The sequence below is a fragment of the Paramisgurnus dabryanus genome, chromosome 1, assembly GCF_030506205.2.
Source record: "Paramisgurnus dabryanus chromosome 1, PD_genome_1.1, whole genome shotgun sequence".
Classification (NCBI taxonomy): domain Eukaryota; kingdom Metazoa; phylum Chordata; class Actinopteri; order Cypriniformes; family Cobitidae; genus Paramisgurnus; species Paramisgurnus dabryanus.
In genome coordinates, this window is record NC_133337.1 from 64,443,067 (window position 1) to 64,470,494 (window position 27,428).

A 27,428-nucleotide genomic window follows, 5' to 3' on the forward strand; every position below is an offset into this window, starting at 1 on the left:
AGTATTTAGATCAAGAGGTTGAATTAAGATAAATGCACATCATCAAAGAGGAATGTCAGTGTTTCTCAGTGTTGAAATACAGTGTTTCACACAGTTACATCTTTACATATTTCACCTTTAACCAATAACAAAAACTCATTTCCTCTTTCTGATGAATTTCTCTCCTCCCAAATGTTGCTTATGAATCACACATACTTACACTACAAGTCCATATAATGAATCAGGGGCACCAAACTTCAAATCTTGACCTTAATCATTACTTGGTTTTAATTTGAAAGTTTGCTCTTGTTGCTTTTTTACAGTACTAATACTATTCTGTTAGGGGGTAAAGTATAGAAAATTTTTGAATTCCTCCTAAAATTGCTCCTTTTGGATGGGAAATATAAAGAGTTTCTCAGAAAAAAATAAGGTGCCATGTTATGGTGCTGCTATATGAAAGGGAACATCCCCATAATTCAACAAACAAATATGTTATTTAAAGGAATACTCCACTTTCATAAAAAATCTCTATAATTTACTCATCCCCATGTCATCCAAAATATTGATGTCTTTCTTTGTTCAGTCGAGAAGAAATACATTTTTTTGAGGAAAGCTTACCAGGATTTTTCTCAATTTAAAATTATTTATTGGACCCCAACAGTTTAAAGTTTAAATGCAGTTTACAAGGCATAAGGGTCTTATCCTGCAAAACGATTGTCATTTTCGGTCAAGAAAAATAAAAAATATGTACTTTTAAACCACAACTTTTCGTATTGTACTAGCCGTGTGATGCGCCAGCGCGACCATACGTATTGCGTAAGCACGTCGAAGGGTCATGCGTGATTTATGCGAAACTAACGCTCCAGTGTTTTCAAGCAGTGGCGTCAGTTTGTGTTGAAAAGTGGTGGGGACAAAAGATCAGATAAAAAACATTACAACAGGACGGGAAAAATATTGAATAACGGCGCATCAAAAATGGGCATAGCGTAGACCGGTCAACAACACGAAAATACTCAGCATAAATCCCTCAACAATGTTGACTGCACATGTAACAGTCCCTGCAACACCAGCTCAACATAACAGTGCCAAAGCACCATACTGTAGAAAACAGCAGCACTTTAAGTCAATGATTACAATGAAATTCATTATTATGTAAAAGAAAACACATCATAAGCACACAACGCAACATATGTGACCCTGGACCACAAAACAAGTCGTACAAAATGATTTTCATGAAAAAATTCTTAGTATTGTCTTGTTTTCAGTAAAAATATATAAAAATTCTTAAATTAAGATGCTTTTCTTGATCAACAAAATGACCTAAGAAAATAAGTTTAGTTTTTAGAGCAAAAATACCAAATGTAAGTGATTTTGTGCATAAAACAAGCGAAATAAATCTGCCAATGGGGTAAGTAAAAAAATCTTAAACATTTTTCTTAAACACTAAATTCAAGAAAAATTCAAGAAAAAATTGCTTACCCCACTGGCAGATTTTTTTGCTTGTTTTATGCACAAATCACTTAAATTTGATATTTTTGGTCTATGAACTAGATTTTTGCTCATCAAGAAAAAGCATCTCTTTTACTTCTTAAGATGTATTTTCTTGATGAGCAAAATGACGTAAGCAAATAAGTCTAGTTTTTGAACAAAAACTATACAATTTAAGTGAATATGTGCTTAAAACAAGCAAAAATATCTGCCAATGGGGTGAGAAAAGTTTGCTTAAATTAATTGTTTAAGAAAAAAGAAATCTTATTTTAGATTTTTTTTTCTCACCCCATTGAAAGATATTTTTGCTTGTTTTAATCACAAATTGACTTAAATTGTATATTTTTTGTCTAAAAACTAGACTTATTTTGCTCATCAAGAAAAAAATTTATATTTCTACTGAAAACAAAACAAAAATACTAAATAAGAAAGTCATTTTTGCAGTGTAAGTCAGTATTGTTTGATTTTTCAGAACATTTTAACCAAATGCTTTCAAAAAGTGGTGGGGACAAAATCAGCCATTTCAAAAAGTGGTGGGGACATGTCCCCACCGTCCCCAGTGTAAATGACCCCTATGTTTTCAAGTGTGGAGAAAGCACTTTGAAGCTGTGTTGAAACTACAATTTTAATGGCATTGAAACTTTTGAGGCCCAATAAAGTGTTTAAAAATCCTGGAATGTAATTTTTTTCTTCTCAAATAAACAAAGAAAGACACAAACAACTTGGATGACATCGGGGTGAGTAAATTATAAGGATCTATTTTTATCAAAGTGGAATATTTCTTTAAAAGATAGATCTAAACAGTGTAATGCGTATAGTGGCCTATATGTTACCTTAAAAATATTTTATGGCTTTTTAAATTCTGTTGAAAGCAACTGATGATGCTTGTTGTATAGTAAGGATTTATTAACTGAAAAGGAATTGATGTAACATTTTTTACTCACACAATGAGAATAAGGGTTAAAGATCAAAAGAAGGTCTAGATCAACAAATGCTGCATAAGCTTAAATTTAATTAGTTTAACACTTATTGTTGTAACCAATCCACTACTTTTAAAATCAGTGCACAATTGAACCTAGGAGAGCAAGGTACACATGAAAGATATAAGTAAAACAAATCTGATGTTTAACTGTCAGGATTGGAGGAGGAACAGTGTTGTATAGGAATGCTGGGTTTGCTATCTTATCACCTGGTACAAACAGATCAGATTACTGTAGGTACTGCATTATTACACTCACACACACAAACACACATGCTTGTATATGTGCTTTACGGGATAGACTTTATACTGTACAAACTATCTATTCCATCCTCTCCCCATAACACAACCTCAAAACCTAACCCTCTGAAAACTTTTATAAAATTTATAAAAATGACAATTCAGTATGTTTTTAAGATATTTGTTTATGTTGTTATACACATGTCATTACTCTACACATTTGTTAACCATGTATACCCGAACACATTCAAATAGAAACACTGAATCACTCCTGCTTAAGTTCACTCGGGACTACACAAAAGTTTGGTTTGGTTGCTGTGATCATAAAACTTCTTAACATGCAACATTTGAGTAATTGTACATTGTGCTGTTGATAAGGTGTGAGTTTCATCTCACATGATGAATTCAGAGCAAAAGTTTCTTATTCTCAAACTTTCTTTATTTCTTGTAACTCATGAATCAATACTTCACATATTTGAAAAGTGCAAACATAAGAAAGTGACTAAGTCAACTCCAGATGAAAGCGCTGCCTGTTGCTTGCCTCATTCGAGGTGTTTTTCTGCGGAAACTTCCAGTGGGTCTTTGAAAGGAACGAGCTCTTCTTGCTGAGCGCGGTTGTGTGAGACTGGTGAGCAAGGTGGAACGCCTTTGTGTGATGTCAGATGAGAAAGGCATGGGAGCGAATCGGTGTCATAGAATGGGTCATTGAGAGGTGAGACTGCCTGCTTCCATGGGTTCAGAAAAAGTTCAGCCGCATAACATTAGGCAAATTAGTGAAAGAGAGAGAGAGTAAATGAGCGATGAGAGAACTAGTGAGGGGCAAAACTAGTTGGGAAAGAGAAACTTTAAAGATGTTAATGGAAGAAAAACAAACTTTGACAATTTAAAGAGTATGGAAAATATCAAGTGATTTATGCTATAATCATAAAAACTTTCAAGTATTATTGCTGGCTTATTCTGAAATCCAATGATTGTGTATATACTCATGTACTGTATGTATTTGTGAACTGTTTAGCTGTGATCATTGTGCAGATCTGTTCTGCTTGAATCCAAATGCTAAAACAGCTTTTTGGGAATACCATTAACTAAGTGTGTTTTCCTCTGGCGTCTCAGAAGTCCCTACAGTATTAATGTGTTATTTAAGAGCAGTGCTTGATTACCGGTAATAACTTAATTATATTTTGGTAATAAATGATATTTTGTTATATTAAATTTTATATTATTGTAAATAAATGCTGCTTACTGTAGCTGCCAAACAATATTGTAACTCGGTGCCTTATATAAATCATTTATGTGGTCGCAGGTGTGTTTTTACAGTGCACTTAAAAATATAGGTGCTTAATAGGTTCTTCAATCCTGATTTCACAAGATTGAATACATATTTTAAAAGTTGGCTAATTCATATGATTTTGTACGAAGTTATGGAAAAATGTTTGTTTATCATAAAAAAACAAAAACAAAACCCCACACCTAGCCCTGCATCTTACCCCAATGTCACTGGGGCAAAGGCAAATTTTATTTTTTTTAGTTATTCTATGTATCCCTGGAGGGCCACTGTCCTGCAAAGTTTAACCATACACTGTCACTGTCTCAAAGGTACATATTGGTACTAAATGTTTACATATCTGTAATGGTCCATACAGTTACCTTTTTAAAGGATGCTGCCCCACTGACAGCTAGGGAACACATTTTGACTTTTTTCTAACAATGTAGGTCCTTAAGGTACGGTAATCTACCCAAAATTGTATTCTGTTTTGTATTCCTGTAAAGGAACCAAACGGAAACTTAGGGTAGAGCCCCAGTGACAGAAAAGGTAAAGTTTTTAGATGTTTCATTTTATTGTGTCTTGATGTTATAATACTTGGATATGTGTACTGGAAGCTTCCATCACTAAAGTAAATTCCTTGTGTTTGCAAGCACACATAAAGCTCTTTCTGATTCTGATACTTTTAGTAAGGAAGATGCTGTAAGCCAGAAGTTCTGCTCATAGAGCTCCACAGGCCTAGCTTCAACTTTAATTAAACCCATCTGAATTATTTAATAAAGGTGTTCCAGAATACATGAAAATTACAGGCAGGTGTGTTGAAGCAGAGCTGAAATAAAACTCTGCAGGACTGTGGCCCTTTAGGAACAGGAACTGTAAGCCATATCAGATCCTTTGCCAAATTCCGGTGTTCTTTTGTATTAAGTAAAACCTTGCATTCATAGAATATGTCAGCCCACCTGATCTATACATAAATCAAAAGCTATTTGGATTGGTTAAAAAGCCAGTCCTCAAAATAATTATATTGTATTATTTTTGTGCTGTTTGTTGTTTAATACAGACGTGAAGTTCTAGTTATTTCTGTCAGATAATACGGATGTTTTATGTGCGATATATTTCACACACAGCACTTTTTAATTATGTTGTTTGACTGACGCGACTTGGGCGGGGCAATGCGAGTAGACAGCGATTTTAATAGGGTGGCGATAAAGCGGAAAGGTAGATGTGGGCGTGCATAAAGGCAGTCGCTTGTCTCGTCAGCGCTCGTGGGCGGAGCTTACAGACAGCTGCCCGTTCTCGTCACGGTCGGCTCGCAGCCTCGCACTCTCTGTTGCTCCGAGCTCGGGAACGCACGGCAGCCGCCCGGATTAATATCGCACGCACACACACAAGCAGATTACACAAGGGTCCGTGTCCCGTTTCTGTTTGCGAGAAGACATTTTAAAAGAAACATGGTTTGAGATCACGGAGCAAATCAGAAGACATGAACCGGACAAAATAATCACATCACTGAATCGGATCAAACTCATCATTGAACACTGGACATTCAATGGATGCATTCCTGTCTCGTTTATTCAGCGTTTTATCAATATATTAACAAACCGAGCGAGTGATTGGAGTATTTTATAACTGATATATAATTTGCACTTTTAAAACAAAGACTGCTTATGTTTGTGGTGTGAATATATATATATTTTTGCTAAAAAAGTTGCGATTTGACAGACGCTGTATGGACCGAACCGGATCATGCACACGGGCTTCGTCTTTAGTTTGAAATGATTCTGTAGTTCCTGATCTCCTCCGGGAATATCTGGGAGCGTCTGGGATGGATCAGCCTCTCTGTTGAATGTGAAAAGTATAGTCGTGGATCAGAAGGTGTATGAGGAATTAAGTCCGATCTGATCATGTACGAGAGCGTTGACGTGAACCCTTTCCTCGTGATGGATTACTATAATCAGAGCAGAGGATGTCTGATCCCGGACAAGATGCCTCATCCGTTCAGCTCTTCAATCAGACATCAGCACTGGAGCGGATCCAATCACTGTACGTGCATTTTTATTTTAAACAGCACACCTGCATATGTTTGTAGGGTTATCGATGTGGTTTTGCTTGGTTTACAATCTTCAGTTTGTGTTTTTATGTTCTGATTCTCTATGTGTCAGTTATTCATTTACTGACATTTAGATCGAACTGGGTGACCCATTTACAAGCGCGCGCACGCACGCAAGCACTGACTGCAGAGAGCGCGACTCTGTATTTGACGTGCACGTTTGTTTCCTAAAATCAGAAGCGACGACAGACTGTTTACAACAAGTTTCAAGCTATTTGCATTGAGATCTTATTGTCAGTGATTACTTAAAACAACGAAAACATTATATTCATTCCTATTATGACAGTTTATGAAAGTTTATGACGAAATGTTAAGCGTTAGCCTAATAAATCAGATATGTATACAGTTATAACTTTAATTTCCTGATTATGCAGAATAGTAAATTATTAACTTGTTTATGAGTAATATGTAAGCGATTGACGGATGGTTAATACTCACCTTGTGGTGGTTGTGGATGGTGACGGGGTCACGAGGGGTCACGGAACCCATGACCTCTGACACCGCACAATCTTTTTAACGGAGTGTGCTAAATGTTTATTCAAAATATTTACAATATTGTATCTACACATCTACTACAATTTAACTACAATATTCATGTCTTAAATAGCCATTTTCTCAACCTACTGTACACTCGCAGCCAACCCACAATTCCTATTTCCAAATATACAAATGCAGGATTTTCTGACAAGCCATCAGCTCATAAGACTTATTTTACTTGACTCTCTGTATTCCAGTGGGATTCTGCATTCTTTGAGTTTCTTTCTTTGGTTTATTTAATAGTGCTGTTGCAATATTGTGAACTTTGAACATAAATGCAATATGCTAAGGAAACTGCAGATGATGTTAGAGATTATTACTTATTCACTTGATATAGGAATATGTTATGCATTGTATTTAACACATTTAAATTATTTTAACATGTCTTAATTTAAAAATGTCTTTATCTATTGACCCCTGCGGTAACTTCACAATCCCTCAGGGGTCCATGGACCCCCTGTTAAAAAGCACTGGGTGTAAATAAAGCAAAACATTCAAAGTATTAAACATTTCCATAGCAACAATCAACTAGGTCAGCCAATAAAATGCTTAGCTTAGGCCTTGTTTGAGGTGTATGGATAAGACATCTTTATATGTGTATGCTACTGTCAAAGACCCAAATCTTCAGTAAAGCTACACTATATCTGCTTAATACAGGAAATACAAAAAATATGTTGTACATACAGGGACATGGATAAGCCTCCTTTGTTGTTTTGCAAAAGAGTAACATGAGATTTGTGCAAGCACGGTTTCATTATGTTTATGCATTTGGCAGACACTTTTATCCAAAGCGACATATAGTGCATTAGGTATTCATTTTATTTATCAGTATGTGTTCCCTGGTCTTCTGCAATGCTAATGCAATGCACTAGTAGTTTTGTAGTATTTACAATTATATAGTAAGATGATAAAACAAAGATATGACAACTAGTCACATCAAACACGTGAATCAATGAGATTGTAAGTTATCTATGTGCCACCATATGTGAATTTTGCACTCAGATTTGATGTTACGTTAATATGTGACGTGTTATTCTCTAAATTTGCCCCACATATTAATCATTTTCTCCCACAAACATCTTGTTTGGATTGCTTTAATAATAGATAGATAGACGGTAGTAGTTTTTATTTTTTACATTTGACCTTTTTGAGCATCATAATAAGAAGATTACAAAGCTACATCTGGAATGGCATGAGACTGAGTGAGTTTCCTTTAAGTTGTGTGCATTGCAGTGTGGTTGATAAGATGGTTGCAAAGGTGTTGCTAAACAGTTGCTGAGGTGTTTTAATATTTTTAGTGCAGTTTATGTACTAACATTTCCATCCAAGCAGCTGATTTCTTATTTCTTTTTGCACCCCCCAAGTCTCTGTAGCTTGGTCTCTTGTAACCCTGTGTGATTACAAAAGTTACTCAAAACTTTACGCTCATATCTCAGATATAATGGCAACCACAGCCCTATAGAGTCATGTCTCATATCATATGAATCTTTAATGCAGACATGTCCCACTCTTTCCTACCCTCTTGATTCACTGTTCTGTCCTCTCATGTGCCATGTGTTTGGTTCAGATGGGTCACAATGGGTGACTTTTCTGACAACAGACTGGGGTATTAGCAAGGTTGACTTGTTTATGTAGGTTTGTTCTTGACAATGTTCCCTGTAGAAGCTCCACAGACACACACATTAAGATGGACATCTTTGGTCATTGTGTTGCACTTTGCACTCATCTTTGAAGCATCTCACATAAGGATGCATTCTTTTATCAGTTACCAAACATTATAATCTGATGTTAACTAGTAAACAACAAGCCTTTACTCACACACATGGCAGGGTGCATGTTATATTGACGTGTGACGTAATTTGGTCAGTTGGTTTAATGTATTTTAGATGCCTTAACCGCTGAACTTTTGAAATGCTGGATGTTTGACTTATAGACTTTTGGTGTTGATGTGGTCTTTATCTAAGCTATATTTAAAAGGACATTTAAAGCATTTGGCCTCCAAATGCATAGCAAAGCCTGTACACACACATTGCCTTAAATAAATGAGTTTGTGTGTCAGCATCTCTGATGATCCCCAAGTTTTATAGTATTACATTTGGGAGCTCAGACTCTTTGGTATGAATTTGAATGACAGAAGAGAAGATCAAAATCTTTCATGTAAACTTGAATGACATATGTTAAGAGTGGCTGACGCATGATTGTTCGAGAGCTTAATGCAGGTGTTGCTAGTTTTGTGCTGCCGAAAAAGTTTTTACAGAATTTAAGAGTGCAATGTTTATGTGTGTGTGACTGAATTAAAATCCTAAAAAAATTATTTGGTGTAAGAAAAATTGTGTGGACAAATGTTTAAAAAATGTTCTAAATAAGTTGTTAAAATTACTTTTGTAAGAAAGAATCAAAGCAAAGCAAAAAAGTTTGTCCTTGCAACTGTATTGACAAAAACAAATGACTTGCAAACATGCTATCTTAATATCACACACATGACACTATTTTATCACACAGTATAAACAGATATTTTATACATCAAGATTTATAGTTTTCTTTGTTTCTCTAGTAAGAAGTACATTAACTCTGACATCTTGCCTCATCTCAGAAATGTTCAGAATTTCTTGTACGCTTGTCTGTTTGTTAGTTTTTTATTTCTGTACATAAAGTAATCTTATTTTCCAATGATACGTTCCTGAGATCTGTGCTCAGATGTTTTTCCTGTGCTGATTTGAGAGGATTGGATTTAAACATGGTACAGTGTATTAAACAGAGCAGAGAGTACTAAAGTCTTATTGATATACTTTGCTGCCTTAAAGGTAGGGTAACAGATTTGATCCTGAAACATTTTTAGTTATGCTGGTTAAAAGTCTCCTCGCATCCTGATAGCAATCACTGTGTTAAGTTGTTTATATGTATTTGTAGAAATTTATGTCATCTGTGAAAGACGTAGGACCAAAAAATGTTCAACCAATCATAGAGTTCGGTCCGAACGGACTTTGCCTTTTCTGTCCCTCATACGTAAGTTTAATTTGAATACCCACCGCGCAGCTAGTCCACGCAGACACCATACGTCATCGGCTCGTTCACATGCGCTCACCTCCTCTCTGTAAACAGCGAGAATGGCAAACTTTTCTGCTGAAAAAGACATCTTTTATAACAACAACAGCACAACTGCCTGGATCAGCAAAGAACAAAATTTGTGTTCGTTTACGGATTAGCGTAACGATATAGTTACTACGTCTACACAACCGAAAGTGTGCTTTAACTAATTCTGATGTAAACCATTTGTTTAGGTTGGTTATTTTGGAAATGTTATTCACTTTGTACTGCAAAGTTTTCTCAATGGTGAATGAGACATGAGATGTGTCCGTCTGATCTGTGGGTGTTAATGTGTTTTGAAAGAGGCGTGACTTTGAATGGCGATTTGACTGGAGGGTGGGATCGTGATTTCATTGCTAGGCGGCTACCGTTAGCATTTTTCAAAATGTGAAACCCTATCTTTAATCAACTCAGATGTACAAGTCATGTCAACTTACTATTATTTATCTTGAGTTGCTATAACTTATAAAATATAGTTGAAAAAACTTCAACAACTCTTCTGTAGTTATAACAACACATCTCTAGCCAAGATAAATAATAGTAAGTTGAAATAACTTGTAATTCTGAGTTGATAAAAAAAACCCAGGTAACTTACCTTTTTCAAGTTAAACCAACAAATCTTTTTTTACACTGTGTGAAGTGAATATTTTTAGGGCTGCGTTTGCATATTGCATTGCATTTGTGCAGTACACTTCCAAAAAAACCCTAACCCTAGCTTTTTATATATTCTGTCATTTTTAGCTCAATTTCATATATTATAAAGCCCCTTTGTGGTAAAGCAGTCTTTACTCAAGTAAAAAAGGCATTCACTTATTTATGTTCACTCTTAAATACAAACGTGCTTAAGGTTCAATGATGCCATAGAAGAACTATTTTGGTACCTCAAAGAACCATTAAGTACATTTTCTTCATTTTTATCATCTGAAGAACCTTTTTTCACCTCAGAGAACATTTTTTGAAAAAGATGTTAAAGTTTCTTTGTTTATGGATCCATTTAGCTGTTTTGTTTTTTGTTCAAAGTGCAAAAGTATCTAAATAAAAATGGTTTAATTTAATCTTTTTTTAAATTTTACACAACAATTTAAGAAATCAATAAAAATCAACTGATTAACCCAATCAGACATTAAAATATCATCAGCAATAAATAAAGTTTATCTAGATTAATTTATTCATTTTAGCTGACGCTTTTATCCAAGGCGACTTACAATTGCTATATATGTCAGAGGTCGCACGCCTCTGGAGCAACTAGAGGTTAAGTGTCTTGCTCAGGGACACAATGGTGTGTCACGGTGGATTCTAAGGAACCTAGATGAATAAACAAAATAGTCTGTTTTTTTTTAAATAATAAATGTATTAAATTAGATTGAATGCTGCATTATGTATTAGCATAATTTTTACCTATCAAATGAATTCTTCCTATCTCTTTCTCAATTTGTTATAGTTCAGGTCTTGTTATGTTAGGTGTGTGACAACAATGATGCATGTTTGTTTGTGAATCAAATTGTGACTCGGGCTGCTGATATGGTGGCCGTCATCATCATGAGAGGGTCTGATATCAGTTAACTTGTGCGAGGGGCCAAATAACTTGGATTCATGCAGGAAATTGATGTCTGAAGAGGGGCCGAGATCGTCTGATCCTCACTAATCCCTATAAACGAACACACATGAAAACGTTAAACTTTGTTTATTCTGTTGGCAAAACCCGTGACCTCTGAAACAGTCTGCATGTGTACCTTTGAGAGAGTTGCATGATGGGAAATATAGTTCAGATGTGCCAGTGAATGGGGTCAGTCTTCTTTTGCTTTATTTAATTATTGAGGACGAACGAGAGAGAGAAAGAGAGAGAGGCCTCTGTCTGTTTTCATTCAAGCTTTTTCTTTGCCAGTTGCCCCCAGTGAACCGTGCCAATAGTCGTCATTAATGGAGCTTATGTTCAGAAAGGAGAGTACATGGATGCTAATTGCATGTCTTCATTGTCTTGTATGTGGAGCTTAATGATTGTGAATCATTTAAAATAATGAGAAACCCTACAGATCATTTACACTAATGAGAATTTTCAGGGTGTCCCATTATATATTCTTTCCCTTAAGACATCACTGTAAACACTTGACTATGTTTTAATAATGACGCTGGCCATTTCTACTTCATAGCTGTTGACTCGAGCAATGATTCATGTCCACACCCTTTATACGCTATCAAACCCGCTTTAGACCTGATATGACACACGTCAGCAGTATTTGTCCACATGCTCATAGAGTAGATAGATGCGTCTCTCGTTTGAGAGATTTAATGGAAAAATAATTAAGGGCAGTAAAGGGTTTAAAGAGCTGCTTTGAGTGCTTTTTGATTTGGGAACATAATTGACCCAATTTCCTTTACAAAGACACTGAAATCAGGAGACAGCAGCGAATTTGGAAACTAGAGCAATCTAGTTTATGTCAGCGCTGTGTGTCTGGAGGAGTTGCTCTTTGTAATCTATGAAGAATGATTTTTTGTGGTTTTACAACACTATAGCCAAGTGGTTTACTGATAGCAGTTAGTAATTGTCGATGCAATAGCTAGATAAAAGATGGGTTTTCAAACTGTGGGTCAGGCTGTGGCACAGTGGGATCTAAAAATACTTGTGGGGTCTCACAAAGTCGCAGTGAATGACACAAAAAAAAACTGTTCAGTTCAACTAATGACATGCAATTATTTTCATATTATATACCATAGGGTATAATAAACTTACATTTCATTAAAGTGCACCTATTTCATTGCTAAAAAACAATGTTATTTTGTGTATTTGGTACAATACCATGTGTTTGCGTGGTTTATAGTAAAAAAAACCCACATTATTTTCCACATACCGTAAATTTTTGTAGATCCAGATTTCACTCTCGTCCTGAAGCGCACTGATTTGAAAAGCTTTGTGTCCATGATTGGCCAGCTAATCTGTACGTTGTGATTTGTCACCTCTGACAATTGCTGGAAGTGTGACGCTCCTTACCATGTTTGAAAGGTTAGCTCACAATGCAATGCTAACAGGAGTTTACTTACAGGCTGAGTTCAAAGCGGGATGAATTACGATAATGTCGTTCTTGTCTACATCACCAATCCCAGGAATTAAACTGCTGCCTACAATCCGTGTGTTTGTTGTAGTCCAAGAAAAGAGATTTACGTTGGAGACGATAACTTGCGTCATCATTTACTTTTGGGTTTGTACCTTTTGCATATCATTAACATGTACTAATACACACTTACTACTCACCAAAGGAAATGAAAAATCATGAATCACACAAAAGGTGCTCTTTAATAAATGACAAGGATAATAAAAACTAATAAATAAAAAAAATATACTTTATAATAAAGAGAATTATAGCTGTCTTTCATCATATTTCTATATAAAATATGTTGGTGGGTTCCGGGATAGATTATACCTATTTAAGTGGGTTGCAAATGAAAAGTTTGGCAACCTCTGCCCTGCACTAGAAGATGCCCAAGAACACAGTTGGACAGGCTGAACACCAGAGATTACTGACTGCAGATCAGTGATTTACATTTACAGTTATGCAAAATGATTTGCAGTGCATTTTAAGGTATACATTTTATTAGCATGTGTTCTCTGGAATCAAACCTATGACATTTTACATTCATGCATTTGTCAGACGCTTTTATGCAAAGTATTACAAGCTATACTTTTCGTTTTTATCAGTATGTGTGCTCCCTAGGTTCGAACCCATAACTTTTTGCACTGCTAATGCATTATGCAATGCTATACAGTTGAGCTATAAAAGCAATCTGTGATACAGGATCAGAGAAGGAGTTTACAGTCATTTACAGATGGATTTAATTTTTTGTTTTTATGATATTTAACACTGTATTTACATAAGCATTCTTAAAAAAAATGCATCCCAAGTTCAAATAGCAGACAATTAATCAACCTGACTAAGTATCCGTCTGTCATTACTATAATTCATCATTGATGGATGGGCTTCTAGTAACAGTTTGGCTAGAAGCGGAATAGCAAGTTCTAGTCATTAATAATGTTTATGCAAAATTTGACGTGCACTGAATACATTTGTGCCAGTGTGTCAAAACGTATTAAAAGATTTGAGATCACTGTCTAGAGGTGAAACAGAGATGCAGGCCGACTACAGAAGCATTGAATACAGGTGTGTGTGTTTGTGTGTGTGTGTGTGTGTGTGTGATTAATACAAACAGGAGGTGTGTGTAGGTAGGGAGCCTTCTAATCTCCTCCGCTCAGCTTGAACACATGCTGTAACCAGAGAGAGAGAAAGAGATAACTGTGACATTATGATTAGATCAAGGCCATTTAGCTCTGGAAATATTATGTCATGATATTTTTCAGTCGTTTGATAATTTATAGTGTAGATCTTGATAGCCAAAAGTGATGTCCGCCCTAGGACAGTCAACGCCTTCGCCCTTTATTCAAACAAATTATTGTGTATTTAAGATTTTTTTATGCGCGTTTTGTAGTTGTGCTTGTGGTGTAAACTGAAGCCCGTGGCAAAATTTTACACATGCACAAAGCCTATTGAGTCAAGGTGCAGGACAATGACGACAACAAGAGAGGATCAACTAAATATAACTGTAGTCAATGGCTTTTTCTTCTGAGCTTTTTGGTTTTCTATGCTTTTTGCATATTAGTATAAAATCTATTCCTATCTAATCTGATACATTTTATCTTGCAGTTTTGGTTACCACCATATACTCTTAATATGTTAATGCTGTACTCAAGTTATTATAAATAAATATGTGTTCCTGCTTGTGAAACCCCAGCTAAAGGAAATTTTTTGTGATTTACTTTTTTCTACATAAACTCATACATAATGTAAAAAACATTCTGTGAAAATATAACCCTGATATCTTTATCATGACTGAGTAAGATCAAGATTAAACTCAATGTGAAAATGATGATTGAAATCAAATCTTATCATAAGATTATGAGACTTTAAATTGGATTTCACAGATAGGATCACAGTCAACACAATAAGATCAAATAGGCCCCTTTAGATATAAATTTACTATTTTAGACATTTCATTAAAGCTACAGATGTGCAATAAAGGTGCGCTGTTGGAACCTAAACAGTAAAACACTGATTTAAAATAATTTACACTTTTCTTCACTGTTATTCGCTCAATAAAGAATGAAACGATTTTTAAATACATGCACCTGGAAAACCTGCATTAACTGTATATTAAAGTAAGTATTTACATACTGTACCTACATATTTTACATTAAAATACTTGAAAATGCCTCATGGAGATTATTACATTTAGACCACCTACTCTATCTGAATATTTATTTACATGCTGGTGCATTCACTATGTTTTCATCCAGTAACATAAGTAATAACTCTTTGGTAATGATTTTCAAGCTGTCTTTTGTTTGTCCCAAATAGTACAGAGCAGACAGAATGACGCTTGCCGGCACAAAAAGGTGGTCTCTGTTTGTCTCGGATGATATTAAAGGTTTGATCGCATCGTAAACAAGAAATGCCTTGGGTCTTTAAGCACAAAGCACTCTCTCACTATAAGGCAGTGTATAATCTAATAGCAAGATAAGTGTATGTGTGTGAGACTGCTCTCCCATAGGGCCTGTCTCTGGCCCGCTAACACACTTAAGCCGGGCTTAACCAAGCCAAATCTGATTAATACCCCTCCCGTCCTCTCCCAGCGCTCTTCGGACCGCTCGTAATGAGAGCTAAACAAGCCCAGACCCAGACCTGAACCCTCAGATAAATAACCAAGTGATTACGGCTCGGCAGACAGAAAAGAAGACAAATTGTCTGTCAGGAAGGAGGAGTTTAAATCTCCTGAAGATGAAGCGACGAAGAAAACAGAGGTTAAGTTACATTGTTTGTTGGTCGTCAGAACATTAGGAACGTAACCTCCGCTTGAACCTACAGAGAGGGAGCGAGACAGTGGCAGAGAGAGAGACAGTTGTGGTTCTAATGTCAGTGGATATTCAATGGACCTCTGTTTATGTGTGTGTCCCAGGTTTATTTAAATATAGGAACATTATAGAAATGATAAAATGACATATTCAATGTGTCATTTTGTAGCAGCAGCTTAAATCATTTAATGGGTAGTCAACACATAACCATGTCAATTAAGTGTATTTAAATATGCATATATATGAAGAGTTTGGTTCCAAAACGAGATTTTGGCAAAACATGTTTATTATTATTATCATGTTTTTATTGTGTTTTATTGTGCTACTTAGTTGTATGTTTCTAAACAAACCAACTGCAGTTTGATTGATATTAATTGGAATGCAAAAAAACGAGATTTAAGAAAAAAAGGTATCTCGTTTTGGAACCAAACTCTTCATTTGGAGCTTGTATTATTTGATAAACATAACATCCACACCACTTTAAGGGCCAGATTTACAAAATGGTGAACGAGCGCAATTCCAAAAAAGCGTCTGAAAGGGAAACTCCTAGAAATGCATATGCAATAAGGTCAGTCACTAAAATAACTAGATCACACCTTTTCAGCACTAATGATTCACTGCGCGTCTTAAGTAAATCCTGACAGTCGTTATATAACGCCAAAATGATGGTTTATGCTGCCGCAAGCTAAGTAAATCTAGCCCCAAAAAGTGCAGAATATTTTTTACTTTGACACAAACATTAATTAAGACAAAAATGCTAACTTAAGTGGGCGTAAGTATTCACCACCATCCCTGTTTGATTAGAATAGAGGCGTGAATACTTTTGCAAAGCTAAATAGAGCTTTACAGCATAATACAGCATAAAGAGCATGGATTTGATCCCGACAAGAAATATAAATGCTTAAAGCTGATGTGTGAATTACTTGGGCTCTAAAAGTCACCTTTTCTAGCTTTATATGTGGTTAGTAAACCAATGATAGGTTCATTTTTTTGGAAAGTGACCATGTGGCCCATTTGTGCATCTCAATCAGCTCAGATCTGTTTGTCCAAACAATGTCAGGTTAAGTTGAAATATAATTTAGTGACACTAGAGCTTGAAAAATCATCTCAACTTTAGGCCCTGGAAGCTCACGCTAGGAGAGACAGAGAGTAATGTGGTGTATTATGTAAGTGTACTGTGTGTAATTCGGTTGACATGAGACACACACAGACTCTGTCTAACTCCCTGTCTCACTTCATTCATTTTTTTTTATGTCTGTCTCTCTATTGCCTGATGCTGTGGGTGTATGTGTGAAATTGTGTGTTTGCATTGTGTGTGTATTATGGGTGTATGAGGATTGTCAAAATTTATTTGACTTTAAGTTTCTGGATAGCTGTGACGTGTAATTCAATATTAAAATACATTTTCCTATCCCAGTTTCCAAGGCCCAGACTCTACAGAAGTACGTCAGCTCCCCGGTATCATTGGCAACCAAAACAGCCAAATATTAGTTGCAGTTATTTTAGTTTGGCAGTATTATTTTTCTCTGTGCACACAGCCTCGATTACATCAGCAGACAATATGTTGTTTTAAAAGACAGAGTAAGTGATTACATTTACAGCAATTGAAGAATCGTAAACATCATGTTGACGTCCTCTACCTAATGTTGTTTGTATGTCCATAGGGTCTTTCTATGATTTAAGCTAAGGGTTGCAAAATTATGGGAATTTTGTAAACTTTCCATAGAAAATACACTAGAATATATGAGAATTGTGGCACGTGAATGAAGTTGAGTCAGATGTCGTGGAAGCTTATATTTGTATGTGATGCAGCTTATATAAATTATTAAAAATTTCCAAATCATTTCCTTAAAGTTTCCAACAATTTTCAAAATTCCTGAGCTTTGCAACCCTTTTCAGGCTATATCTACCCTAATCCATGCACATTCATGTACTACCCATGAGTATAATGTAATATAGTGTCTGCACCGGAAGCGAGTGGCGCGATGTGATATCAGAAAAAACAATAAAGCACGTTAAAATCTGTAATTCAGAGAGTGTTTTCGAAAAAGCTTTGTTTTCAAGCGTCGTTTTCATTTATCACAATAATGTAAATGGACAAGGCCTTATACTGTCAGGTTGGCCACAACATGGGCCTCGCACAAACTTACTGCAGCTAAATTTGGTTGTCACTTTACCTTTTAATGGTTAATCCTGTTCTGTACACACACAGTTCTGTAAATTACGGGAGTGACAACCGCATTTTACTACCGAATTAACAGAAACTCTGTGTAGTGTGTACAGAACTTGATTGAACAACTAGTTGCTGATGAATTATTTAAACGTGCATCATGGTCATGACAGGTCTCTCTCCTATTAAAAGGATTTTTTCTTTATGCACAGTGCAGGTATGAGCGTTTACTTATATGTGTTGCAAAAATACAGCGAACAAGAAAAATGCCATGGTAAAAAGTCCAAATGCTTTACCTCAAAGACCAAAATATCAGGAACAGCACCTTCCCACTTTATTAACACACAAACTTGATCGCTTGATGAGACAAGGCCAAAAAACAGTTAAGCGTCACTATGGTATGTAAGCCCAAAAAAGACGTGGACATGGCAACCCTGCAAGACAGCTCTCTATAAAACAGCCTCATAAATGCATACAAGGCAGTTTTTTTATTGCAGAGCATAACAATGTAATAATATTTTGGTTAAAGCAGTGAATGGTAACCATGCGAGACGGCAAAATGTCACTATGGTTACCTCTGTGTCAATCATTGCATTTTAAGTCTTGTTCCATACAGACATGGAACGAACACTTAGGGGATTCACTTCCACATTTTTTCACTCTCGAAACTTTTAAGTGTGTACGGGGCCAAGATTAGCTCCAACATACTACTTTCGTCTTTTTTATGTCCTGGATGTTTTGCTCTATGAGGCTGGGTGCATGTGCTTTTCTAGCTTGTAATATCCACATGTCTCCCGCTCTGGTTTTCTTCTCTTCTGGTGGCTGAGTCAGCCCTTCACTCCATCACTCCATCGAGTGTGTGTGCTGGTCTTTATGTGTGTCTGTGGATGCTGTTGCACACGCATTCTGTGTATTTATGTGTGTGATGTGCCCGGCGGGGCCAAACTGCAGTGGTGTGTAAATAAAACTTCTAAATTTAACAAGCACACACAACTTCGGCTACCCTACAACTGACACGCATACACAACGGCAAGTTTTCCAGAGAAGAAAACATGCATTCACCTTAGATACACCTTTGTCTTTATAACACACACTGTGTTATTAATAACGTCTCGGTTACGGATGTAACCCTCGTTCCCTGAAGGAGGGAACGGAGACGTCACGTCGTGACCGACGAATTGGGAACTCGCTTAGAGAGACCAATCTGCTTCGTTTACTACAAAAACGCCAATGAACTTGGCATTGAGATATTTGCATAATGCTGGCGCCGCCCCGCCAGGTGCCTTTATAAGCAGCAGGTGCAAATAGGGAAATTAGCTTCTTTTCGCTGAGAAAGCCGGGAGAAAGTGACCGGTCGTAACAGCAGGTGGCAGCACCTGTGGCGACGGGACGTGACGTCTCCGTTCCCTCCTTCAGGGAACGAGGGTTACATCCGTAACCGAGACGTTCCCTTTCAGTCGGTCACTACGACGTCACGTCGTGACCGACGAATTGGGAATCCCTATCAAAACGCCACTAGGGGCTGACCTCTTCCAGTGACTGCGTAAAAGCCCTCCGGTTCCACTTAAGGAGGAGGAGGTAGGTTTTAGGGCAGAAGGCCGGGCACTAGATGTTCCTTTAACCCCACAGAAGTGCCAGCGACTGGGAAGCGCCCTACCTGAGCGGGATAGGAACGCTGCGGAAGCCACCACCCGTCTTAAGGGCTAATGGTGGGCGAAAGTCAACCGTAGTTGAGGAATAAAGACAGCCGTGGCTGTGTAAGCAAAGCAGTGCTCTGCTAAGGGAAACGTGGGCTGGTAGGATTAACCCCACGGAAAAATACTCACAAAGGAACCCGGTGGGACACAATGTGGAGCCCGAGCCAGACACGTAGGTTCGCGAGGATACAGCTAGTGAAAGGCTGACAGCCAATGCTCCGCAACAAAGGCTGCCAGGGCAGCGGAGGAAGAACAATTCAAACCATTACGCATTTTTGTTCTGAAGGCCTTCCATACTGACACAGTTATGAAGCATCAGTTGGAGGCTGCAAGCCGACCTGCGAGACTGCTCTCCGTGCTCCCCCTGGTGGAGGAAAGAACACGAGAGGATACAGGCTCGATACGAACACTGTAAAATCTAGTGAACGTATTAGGTGTCGCCCAACCAGCAGCTCTACAGATGTCTGTTAGCGAGGAACCACGAGCTAAAGCCCAAGATGAGGCAACGCTCCGTGTGGAGTGCGCTCTCAAATTAAAGGGGCAAGGAATACCCTGAAGATTATAAGCCAGGGTGATAGTATCAACTATCCAATGAGACATCCTCTGCTTAGTGACAGCTTTCCCTTTCTGCTGGCCACCATAACAAACAAAGAGCTGGTCTGAGGTCCTGAGGCTTTGCGTGCGAACCACGTAGAGTCGCAGTGCGCGTACGGGGCACAACAAAGCCATGGTTGGGTCTGCGTCCTCCGGGGGCAGCGCTTGCAAGCTCACCACCTTATCTCTGAAGGGAGTGGTGGGAACTTTGGGCACGTAGCCTGGTCTGGGTCTCAGTGAGACAGCAGGACCAAACTAAAGCACGAATCGTCAACAGAGAATGCATGTAAATCCCCTACTCTTCTTCATGGAGGCCAATGCTATCAGGGTCAGAGTTTTCATTGATAAAAACCTCAGACTCGTAGACTGCAAAGGCTCAAAAGGGAGACCTGAAGGCTTCAGCACCATGGACAGGTCTCAGGAGGAAAGAGGGAGGGCGCGAGGGGTTTAGCCTGCGAGCGCCTCTTAAATGTAATAATTAAATCATGCTGGCCAACTGATCTGCCATTGATAAGAGAGTGATGAGCAGAAATAGCGGCGATATCAACTTTAATGGCGGAGGGACAGCCTACCATCTAACCTATGTTAAAGATATAAAAGCACAATGTTAATGGGCATTCTCTGGGGTCCTCGCGTTGCGAAGAGCACCGGGTGACGAGAAAGGTTTCTTTAAGCGCGTAAGCCCGTCTTGTGGACGGTGCTCGAACCGCGTCGATGGTGTTAGATACCGCTTGCGATAAATCACCTAAACCTTGCGCGCGCTCAACGACCATACATGGAAATCCCACAGGTCGGGGCGCGGGTGCCATAATGTGCCCCTTCCTTGAGAAAGAAGGTCTTTCCTCAGGGGAAATCGTCAAGGAGGGGCTGTCGCGAGGAGCATTAACTCTGAAACCCAATTCCTGGAGTCCAGTACGGGGCGACTAATAAAAGGCTCTCCTCGTCCTGCCTGACTTTGCACAGAGTCTGCGCAATAAAGCTCACTGGAAGGAATGCGTATTAACGCACCCCCCGCGGCCAGCTGTGTGCCAACGCATCCACGCCGAGGCTGCCCTCGGTTAGTGAATAAAATAGGCGACAGTGGGTATCGTCCGGCGACGCAAACAGATCTATCTACGCACAACCGAACTTCTTCCAAATTAGCTGGACCGTCTGGGGGTGGAGTCGCCATTCGCCGGGGGCGCAGCTCGGGAAGCGCGTCTGCCGCTGTATTGAGCGTACCCGGGATGTAAATGGCACGAAGGGACCTCAGATGCTTCTGACTCCAAAGGAGGAGATGACGAGCGAGATGCGACAGGTGACGAGAGCGCAAAACCGCCTTAACGGTAAATAACGCAACAGTCGCAATATTATTGGTGTCGGCTAATACATCCTTCCCTCGCATCTCCATAGCGGAGCGTACAAGTCCCAGATATACAGCGCACCGCTCGCGGCAGTTGGGGTGCTATGCACACCCCTGAGACTGCAAGCCCGTCATACGTGGCTGATCATCCCGTGCTGAGGGCATTGCAATATACAGAATGCCAGGAGACCCCTCAGGGGCATATCTTCTATCGGAAATGCCGGGTCTACCACGGGGAAAAATTGAAATGACACGCAGGTGCAATGTTTACACGGTGTATGTCGGTGTGCCACGCTCTCCTCGAGACTCGATCGTAAGCCAACGCTGAAGCGGTCTCATATGAAGCAGCTAGGGCGGCGTCACAGCCGCAGCATGCTGTCATATGTCCAGGAGCTTCTGAAATTGTTTCAGAGGGACCGCGTACTTCCCTCGAATTAAAGCGAGGCAAGTCAGAACTGACTGGTTGCGCGCTCTTGTAAAACACGCCAATTAGTCGATCGAGTCTTATTTCCATACTGAGAAAAAGGATCCTCTGCACAGGGCAAAGTTGCTCTTTCCCAGCCGACCTGAAGACTTAAACGAGCGAGATGCCGAAGCATTAACTCTGTGTTCGCGCACGTCTGCCAAGAACGGGCTATTATAAGTCGACGTAGCTAAAAGCAGAATGCGAACAACGCTCTCTCTCTGACATTTTAATGCCGTGACTATGGAGACACGGAGAGAGAGAGACAGCTCGAATGGTGCACTTAGTATTAATATGCCCACCCCACGACGCAGAGCGAAAAAACGGTCTAAAGCGAGGGGAGATGGACACATAAAGTACACTTCTTACAGGTCTAAGGCTGCAAACCGATCTGAATATTGAAATACGAGCCTCGGCGTTATCATCCAAAAAGAACACCTTCGTAGAGCCGGTGCGTAAATCAAATCGATCGTAACCCGCCGCGTATTTTGGGTACTATGAGATAAAGGCTGGAAAAACCCCATCATCATCATCTCGGTAAGAGGGACCGGCTCGAACATCCTTCGCCAACAGGATATCGACTTTTGCACGCAGTACATGTGCATCGGACGCTTTCACCACAGTGAAACGAAAGCCCGAATTTTGGGGTGTGCCGGATTCGTAACCGAGGCGGATCGTGCGTAAAACCCAACGAAACGGGCTGGGAACTGAAGCCAAGCACCCAGGCACCGTACGAGGAGAAATAACGACACTACCGAAGTACCCGCGGGGGGGCAGCGAAGCGAGACAGGTGGGACTGCCGGTGCATCTGCTGTGACAGCATAAACATCTACAGTATGTGTGTGTGACACTGACCTGAGCCCGCTGAGGGTAACGGTCGTCTGGTCTCCTCTACGGAGGGCGCAGACTCCGATGAGGGTGCTGGTGGTCCGGTCTCCTCAGCGGAGAGCTCGGACTCCTCAGGTCACCCGTTGGCGATAGAGGAGAGGTAGGGGAGCTGGTGTGTACCCGCTCACGGCTCTCTCGATCCTCCGGAGACCTAGAGAGGGAAGAGGAATGCACTCTTATGTGTGGTTAAGTGGGTACCGGCCGAACAGCCGGTGGAACATATGCAAACCAAGGATTTTCCACCCGACCCTCTATCGGGGGAAGGAGCTCCATCTCCTGAAGAGTGATCCTCTGCCAATCCGGGTCGCCCTTCACTGGCCACTTAAACTCCCGAATTTCACGGGAAGCGGCTAAGCGGGCGGGGCGAGCTGCTGATGACCGGTTCCCCTGCGCTGCCGAGATGGGGTCCGAGGAGGGGAACGGAGGTGGTCGCCACAGGACGCCGACGGCGAGAGGCAGACTGAGGAGCCGGCGTGGTGGACCAAGGGCAGCTCTCTTCCGCCGGGGCATGACCTAGGAGATCGCCTCAGTCTGCGCAGCGGAGCTGTCCGACTCCCCTGGCTCGCCGAAGAGGCCGGTCTGTGAGACAGGAGCATTCAAGTTGTTCTCGTCTGCGTCCGTCATGTCAGCCAGACACAGCCAAAGGTGGCGATCTTGAACCACTGTGGTGGACATCGCACGACTGAAGGTCGCGGGCTCCCTCGTAAATCCTTGGTGAGCCTGCAGCAACGTTATTGCGTGCAGGGCCGAAGCCGCCTCTCCGGCATGCCTGATGGGCAGCGTCCGTAACCGGACGACTGTCTACAAACACGGGAGGAAAGGGTTGGGTGGTCCCTCCAGGAACGCATCCCGCTCCACTGAAGGGGTCCCCGCCCTTAGCGGCTCCGTTGGTGAGGGAGGTGAGGGGTGAAGCTGAACGGCCGGACGGCCGCAAATCACGTCAGCTCTTCGTGCCGCGGGAAAGAAAGGCACAGGAGGAGAGGACCGAGAGGCCCGAGCAGCTCCGAAGTACCAATCATGTGGGCGGGACGGTTCGGGCGGAAAGGGGTTAACCTTTCCAACTCTACCGTCTCCGCCGCTCGCGGGCACGGCCGCCATCTCCGGAACGACTCTGCCTCGGAGGAAAAATGGACACCCCTCTGATGCTGCAGAAGTGACGGGACCAGAAGGAGGTCCAATGGATTCGGCAGACATCGTAGAACACGACTCTGCAGTCTCCACCGGAGCCTCAACCGGCTGAGGATGAGAAGGCCGGTAGGCGGAGGACGCATCCTCCATCCTACTCAGCGTAGTGACGCGAAGGGCGCCCTGCGAGCGCTTGACAGCCGCACCATGGCGGCGTCAGCACTGCAAAGGCGCGGACAGCGTTCCCGTAGAAACGACAGTCGTCTCCGCAATCCAAGAGGGTTATGCTCTCACAGAGAGAACAGAAACTCTCCACGAACGCAGCCCCGGAGTGCTCGATGCCTGAGCACGAAGACAGCGCTCGTGACCGTCACTGGAACCCTTATACTTCTCGCATCCAAGATCGCACGGGCGAAAAGCTATCCTGAAAAGGACGCTGATCTCCGCATATACGAGAGAGTGGCTGCCTTTAAAAAGACACAGAGCTCTCACGTATCACTCTATTAGGGAAATCACTCTTTGGGTGCTCAGCTGATGATGCGCACAGGGAAGGCAACGCACACACTAAACTCAAAACAAAAAAGATGCAGAGCCGTGGAATACTGCGAGCGTCCGCTGTGTTAGTACTGCTTGTCAATCAACTTCAGCAACCGTTCCCAGAAGAGCAGAGAGTAGCTTCTCAGTAGCAGATAAAGCCGGCTTTCGAAGCGAAAAAGCTAATTTCCCTATTTGCACCTGCTGCTTATAAAGGCACCTGGCGGGGCGGCGCCAGCATTATGCAAATATCTCAATGCCAAGTTCATTGGCGTTTTTGTAGTAAACGAAGCAGATTGGTCTCTCTAAGCGAGTTCCCAATTCGTCGGTCACGACGTGACGTCGTAGTGACCGACTGAAAGGGAACTCAATAATATCACTAGCAGTATTTGTCTGCCTGTCTGTTATGACCTTCATATGTTCTTCAGCATGGGATTATATTCAAGCTTGCATGACAATCTTTCTCCAGATTTGATTTTCAGGGCAGGCACATTCAGATGCTGTTTATGTCACCATGACAAAATTCTGTATTGTGTAGCAAATTATAGTAGTGAATAGGGTTGTGCAATTATTCGTCTTAGATTTTCTATTTTAATATAATATTATTGAGGAAAAACAATCATTGTGTGATTCAAATATAGATTGCGTGCTGCGGGACTGATGTGTTTGTAAGGCACTTCGAAGGCACCACTGCTTGACATGTTTAGGCCAATTGCAACACTACTAAATAAAAAGCTTAAATAAATGCATGTTTTCAAAGCCACTGAGTAATCTTGATTATGATTTTCATCAAAATAACCGTGATTATGATTAGTGTGGTTTCATTATTTTTTTTATACGCTTTTGTAAGATTCTCTCTGTGCAGCTTCCAAACCACACTAAAGTATGGAAACATATGCCAACCCAGTCTTACGGCAAGTTGTGTTATAGTAATAAAATATTTGATTATTTTTTTCGTGTTCAGGAGGACACGATTTTCCGCTTTTTCTTTTTTTGAGCACAAATTTCTATAAATACTTTTTTGTGTCGTGAGTTTCTTTTCTGTGTCATTTTGTGTATTGTTTTCTCATAGTTTTTTCCTATTTTTTTTTTACCGTTGTTGCTTGGGGTTGGGGTAAGAATCCTAAACCCAACCCCAAGTGAAAATAGTTTTAAAATCGGAAAAAAAACCAATACATAAAATTACACCCTGACCCAAATTCCAAATCTAACCCCAAGCGACGATAATTTAAAAATAGGAAAAAACAATGAGAAAACAATACATAAAATGACACAGAGGAAAGTCGTGCCACGGACACAAAAACTATTTGAAGAGTTTAATTGCAAAACGAGATAACTCCGTTTTTAACATTTTTTTCAAAACATGTTTATTATTATGTTATCATGTTATTATTTTGTTTTATGGTGCTACTTAGCTGTATTTTTTAAGTTATGAAGGTTTAAATCAAAACAAACCAACTGCAGTTGAATTGATATTTATTGGAATGCACAACCAAAAAACGTTATCTGGTTTTGCAACGAAACTCTTCATTTATAGAAATTCATGCTGAGTGACATGAAAAAGACATTCGTGCACAAGGCTTGCCGTGAGATAGGGTAGCATATGCAGTACAAATGATTTCTCATACAAATGATTACTTTACCAGAACATTAGGGCAGCAATAATTTCCAGGCCATTTACAAATCAAGGGGCTGATCACACCAAACGCGTTTATGGCAGGTGCCTTTTTGAATGATACTCTATGGGCAGGGAGCGTATGTGCGCTGTTAATTCGCGCCAAGCGCCTTGCAGTTTTTGTCGCCAGCCCAGGAGGCGCATTTGAAGGAGCGCTGAGAGTGGAAAAGCGCCTGACGTCATTCGCGTCATTCCATTGTCCAATCAAATGAGGGGAAAGACGGGCCTTTCGTTGTGGTAACGGAAGTTTACGGTTGTTTGGATCAACCGGACTCCACTCACTCACTGTCTCCTGCTTGTTTGTGCCCCTCTCACAATCAAACAAGGTCAGAGCAAGTGTCCTTTCTGCTAATATGACAGTTAAAAGCAAAAGAGCGCTCACGCTTCAATATTTGATTGACAAGACAGCTGACTCAGTGGTTGCTTAGCAATATAAAAAGCCCCGTCGCACTGCCCTTAAAAAAAAAGCGTTTGGTGTGATTAGCCCTAAGAATAGAAAGTTGGTAAAATGTCTGTAGGCATGTCGACACACATTGCTCGTTAACAAATAATCGATCATAAATTCCCACTTAGGTTAACCGGTCAATAGTAACATCCCTAGTAATAGTAACATGGGCCATTCTGAATCTTAACTCATCATCCTGAATTATTCTGGTTACAGCTTGGAACCATAAAAACAAGTAATTCCAGCATTTATGGCTATAATCATGGCGAGAACTTGTTAATCCATGCAAAAGTCGATCCACACCTGACTTGCATGTTTATGGCCTGTGGGAGGAAACTGGAGTATCCGGAGTAAACCTAGAGAACATGCAAACTTCACACAGAAAGGCCACCTGAACTAGCCGGGGCTTGAACTGGGGACCTTCTTGCTGTGAGGCAACAGTGCAACCCACTGCATAACAAGATCTGTATCTACAAAATTAACATGCTGTTAACCACATGAAATCAGACATCAGCTGCTGCTGAGTATTCATTATGGATTTGTTTAAGTGTTGAAGAGTGAAAGATGTTTGTATTTGCCCACCGCAGGAGCAGCAGTAAAACAGTCAGGATCAGAGCGGCGTCTGTTCTTCACACATCAGCGCTGGGCCGCCACTGGTTTTAACTGTGTTTAACAGTGCTGATCTCTTGTTTGGACGTGTGATGATAAAATAATTATGAGCAGCACAAATGTGTTGCACGTGTTTCATGAATGCATTCAGATCATCTGCTCCGTCTGGAAACATATTTCCTCAAGACAAACTCCTTCATACCGTTTCTCTCTGTGATGGAAACATTCTCTCTCCAGAGGAGCTCATTCGGGTCTTCATCTTTGATCTCTCTTGTAATGTTTTCCATCACACACCAGCTGTTT

General features: G+C 40.3%; 1 protein-coding gene across 8 annotated transcripts in view; it reads left to right on the plus strand.

The window, feature by feature from the left end:
• Positions 1-27,428, plus strand: part of raraa (retinoic acid receptor, alpha a) — a 161,356-nt gene that overhangs the window by 120,365 nt on the left and 13,563 nt on the right. For 3 of the 8 annotated variants that reach the window (XM_065253583.2, XM_065253586.2, XM_065253587.2), the window contains exon 1: positions 5,274-5,993. The exons of the other annotated variants lie outside the window; for them this stretch is intronic. In XM_065253583.2, the coding sequence (XP_065109655.1) occupies positions 5,855-5,993 (139 nt within the window). In that variant the 5' untranslated portion in view covers positions 5,274-5,854. Of the gene's footprint in view, positions 1-5,273; positions 5,994-27,428 lie in introns of those variants that run through there. 8 annotated transcript variants of the gene reach the window in all.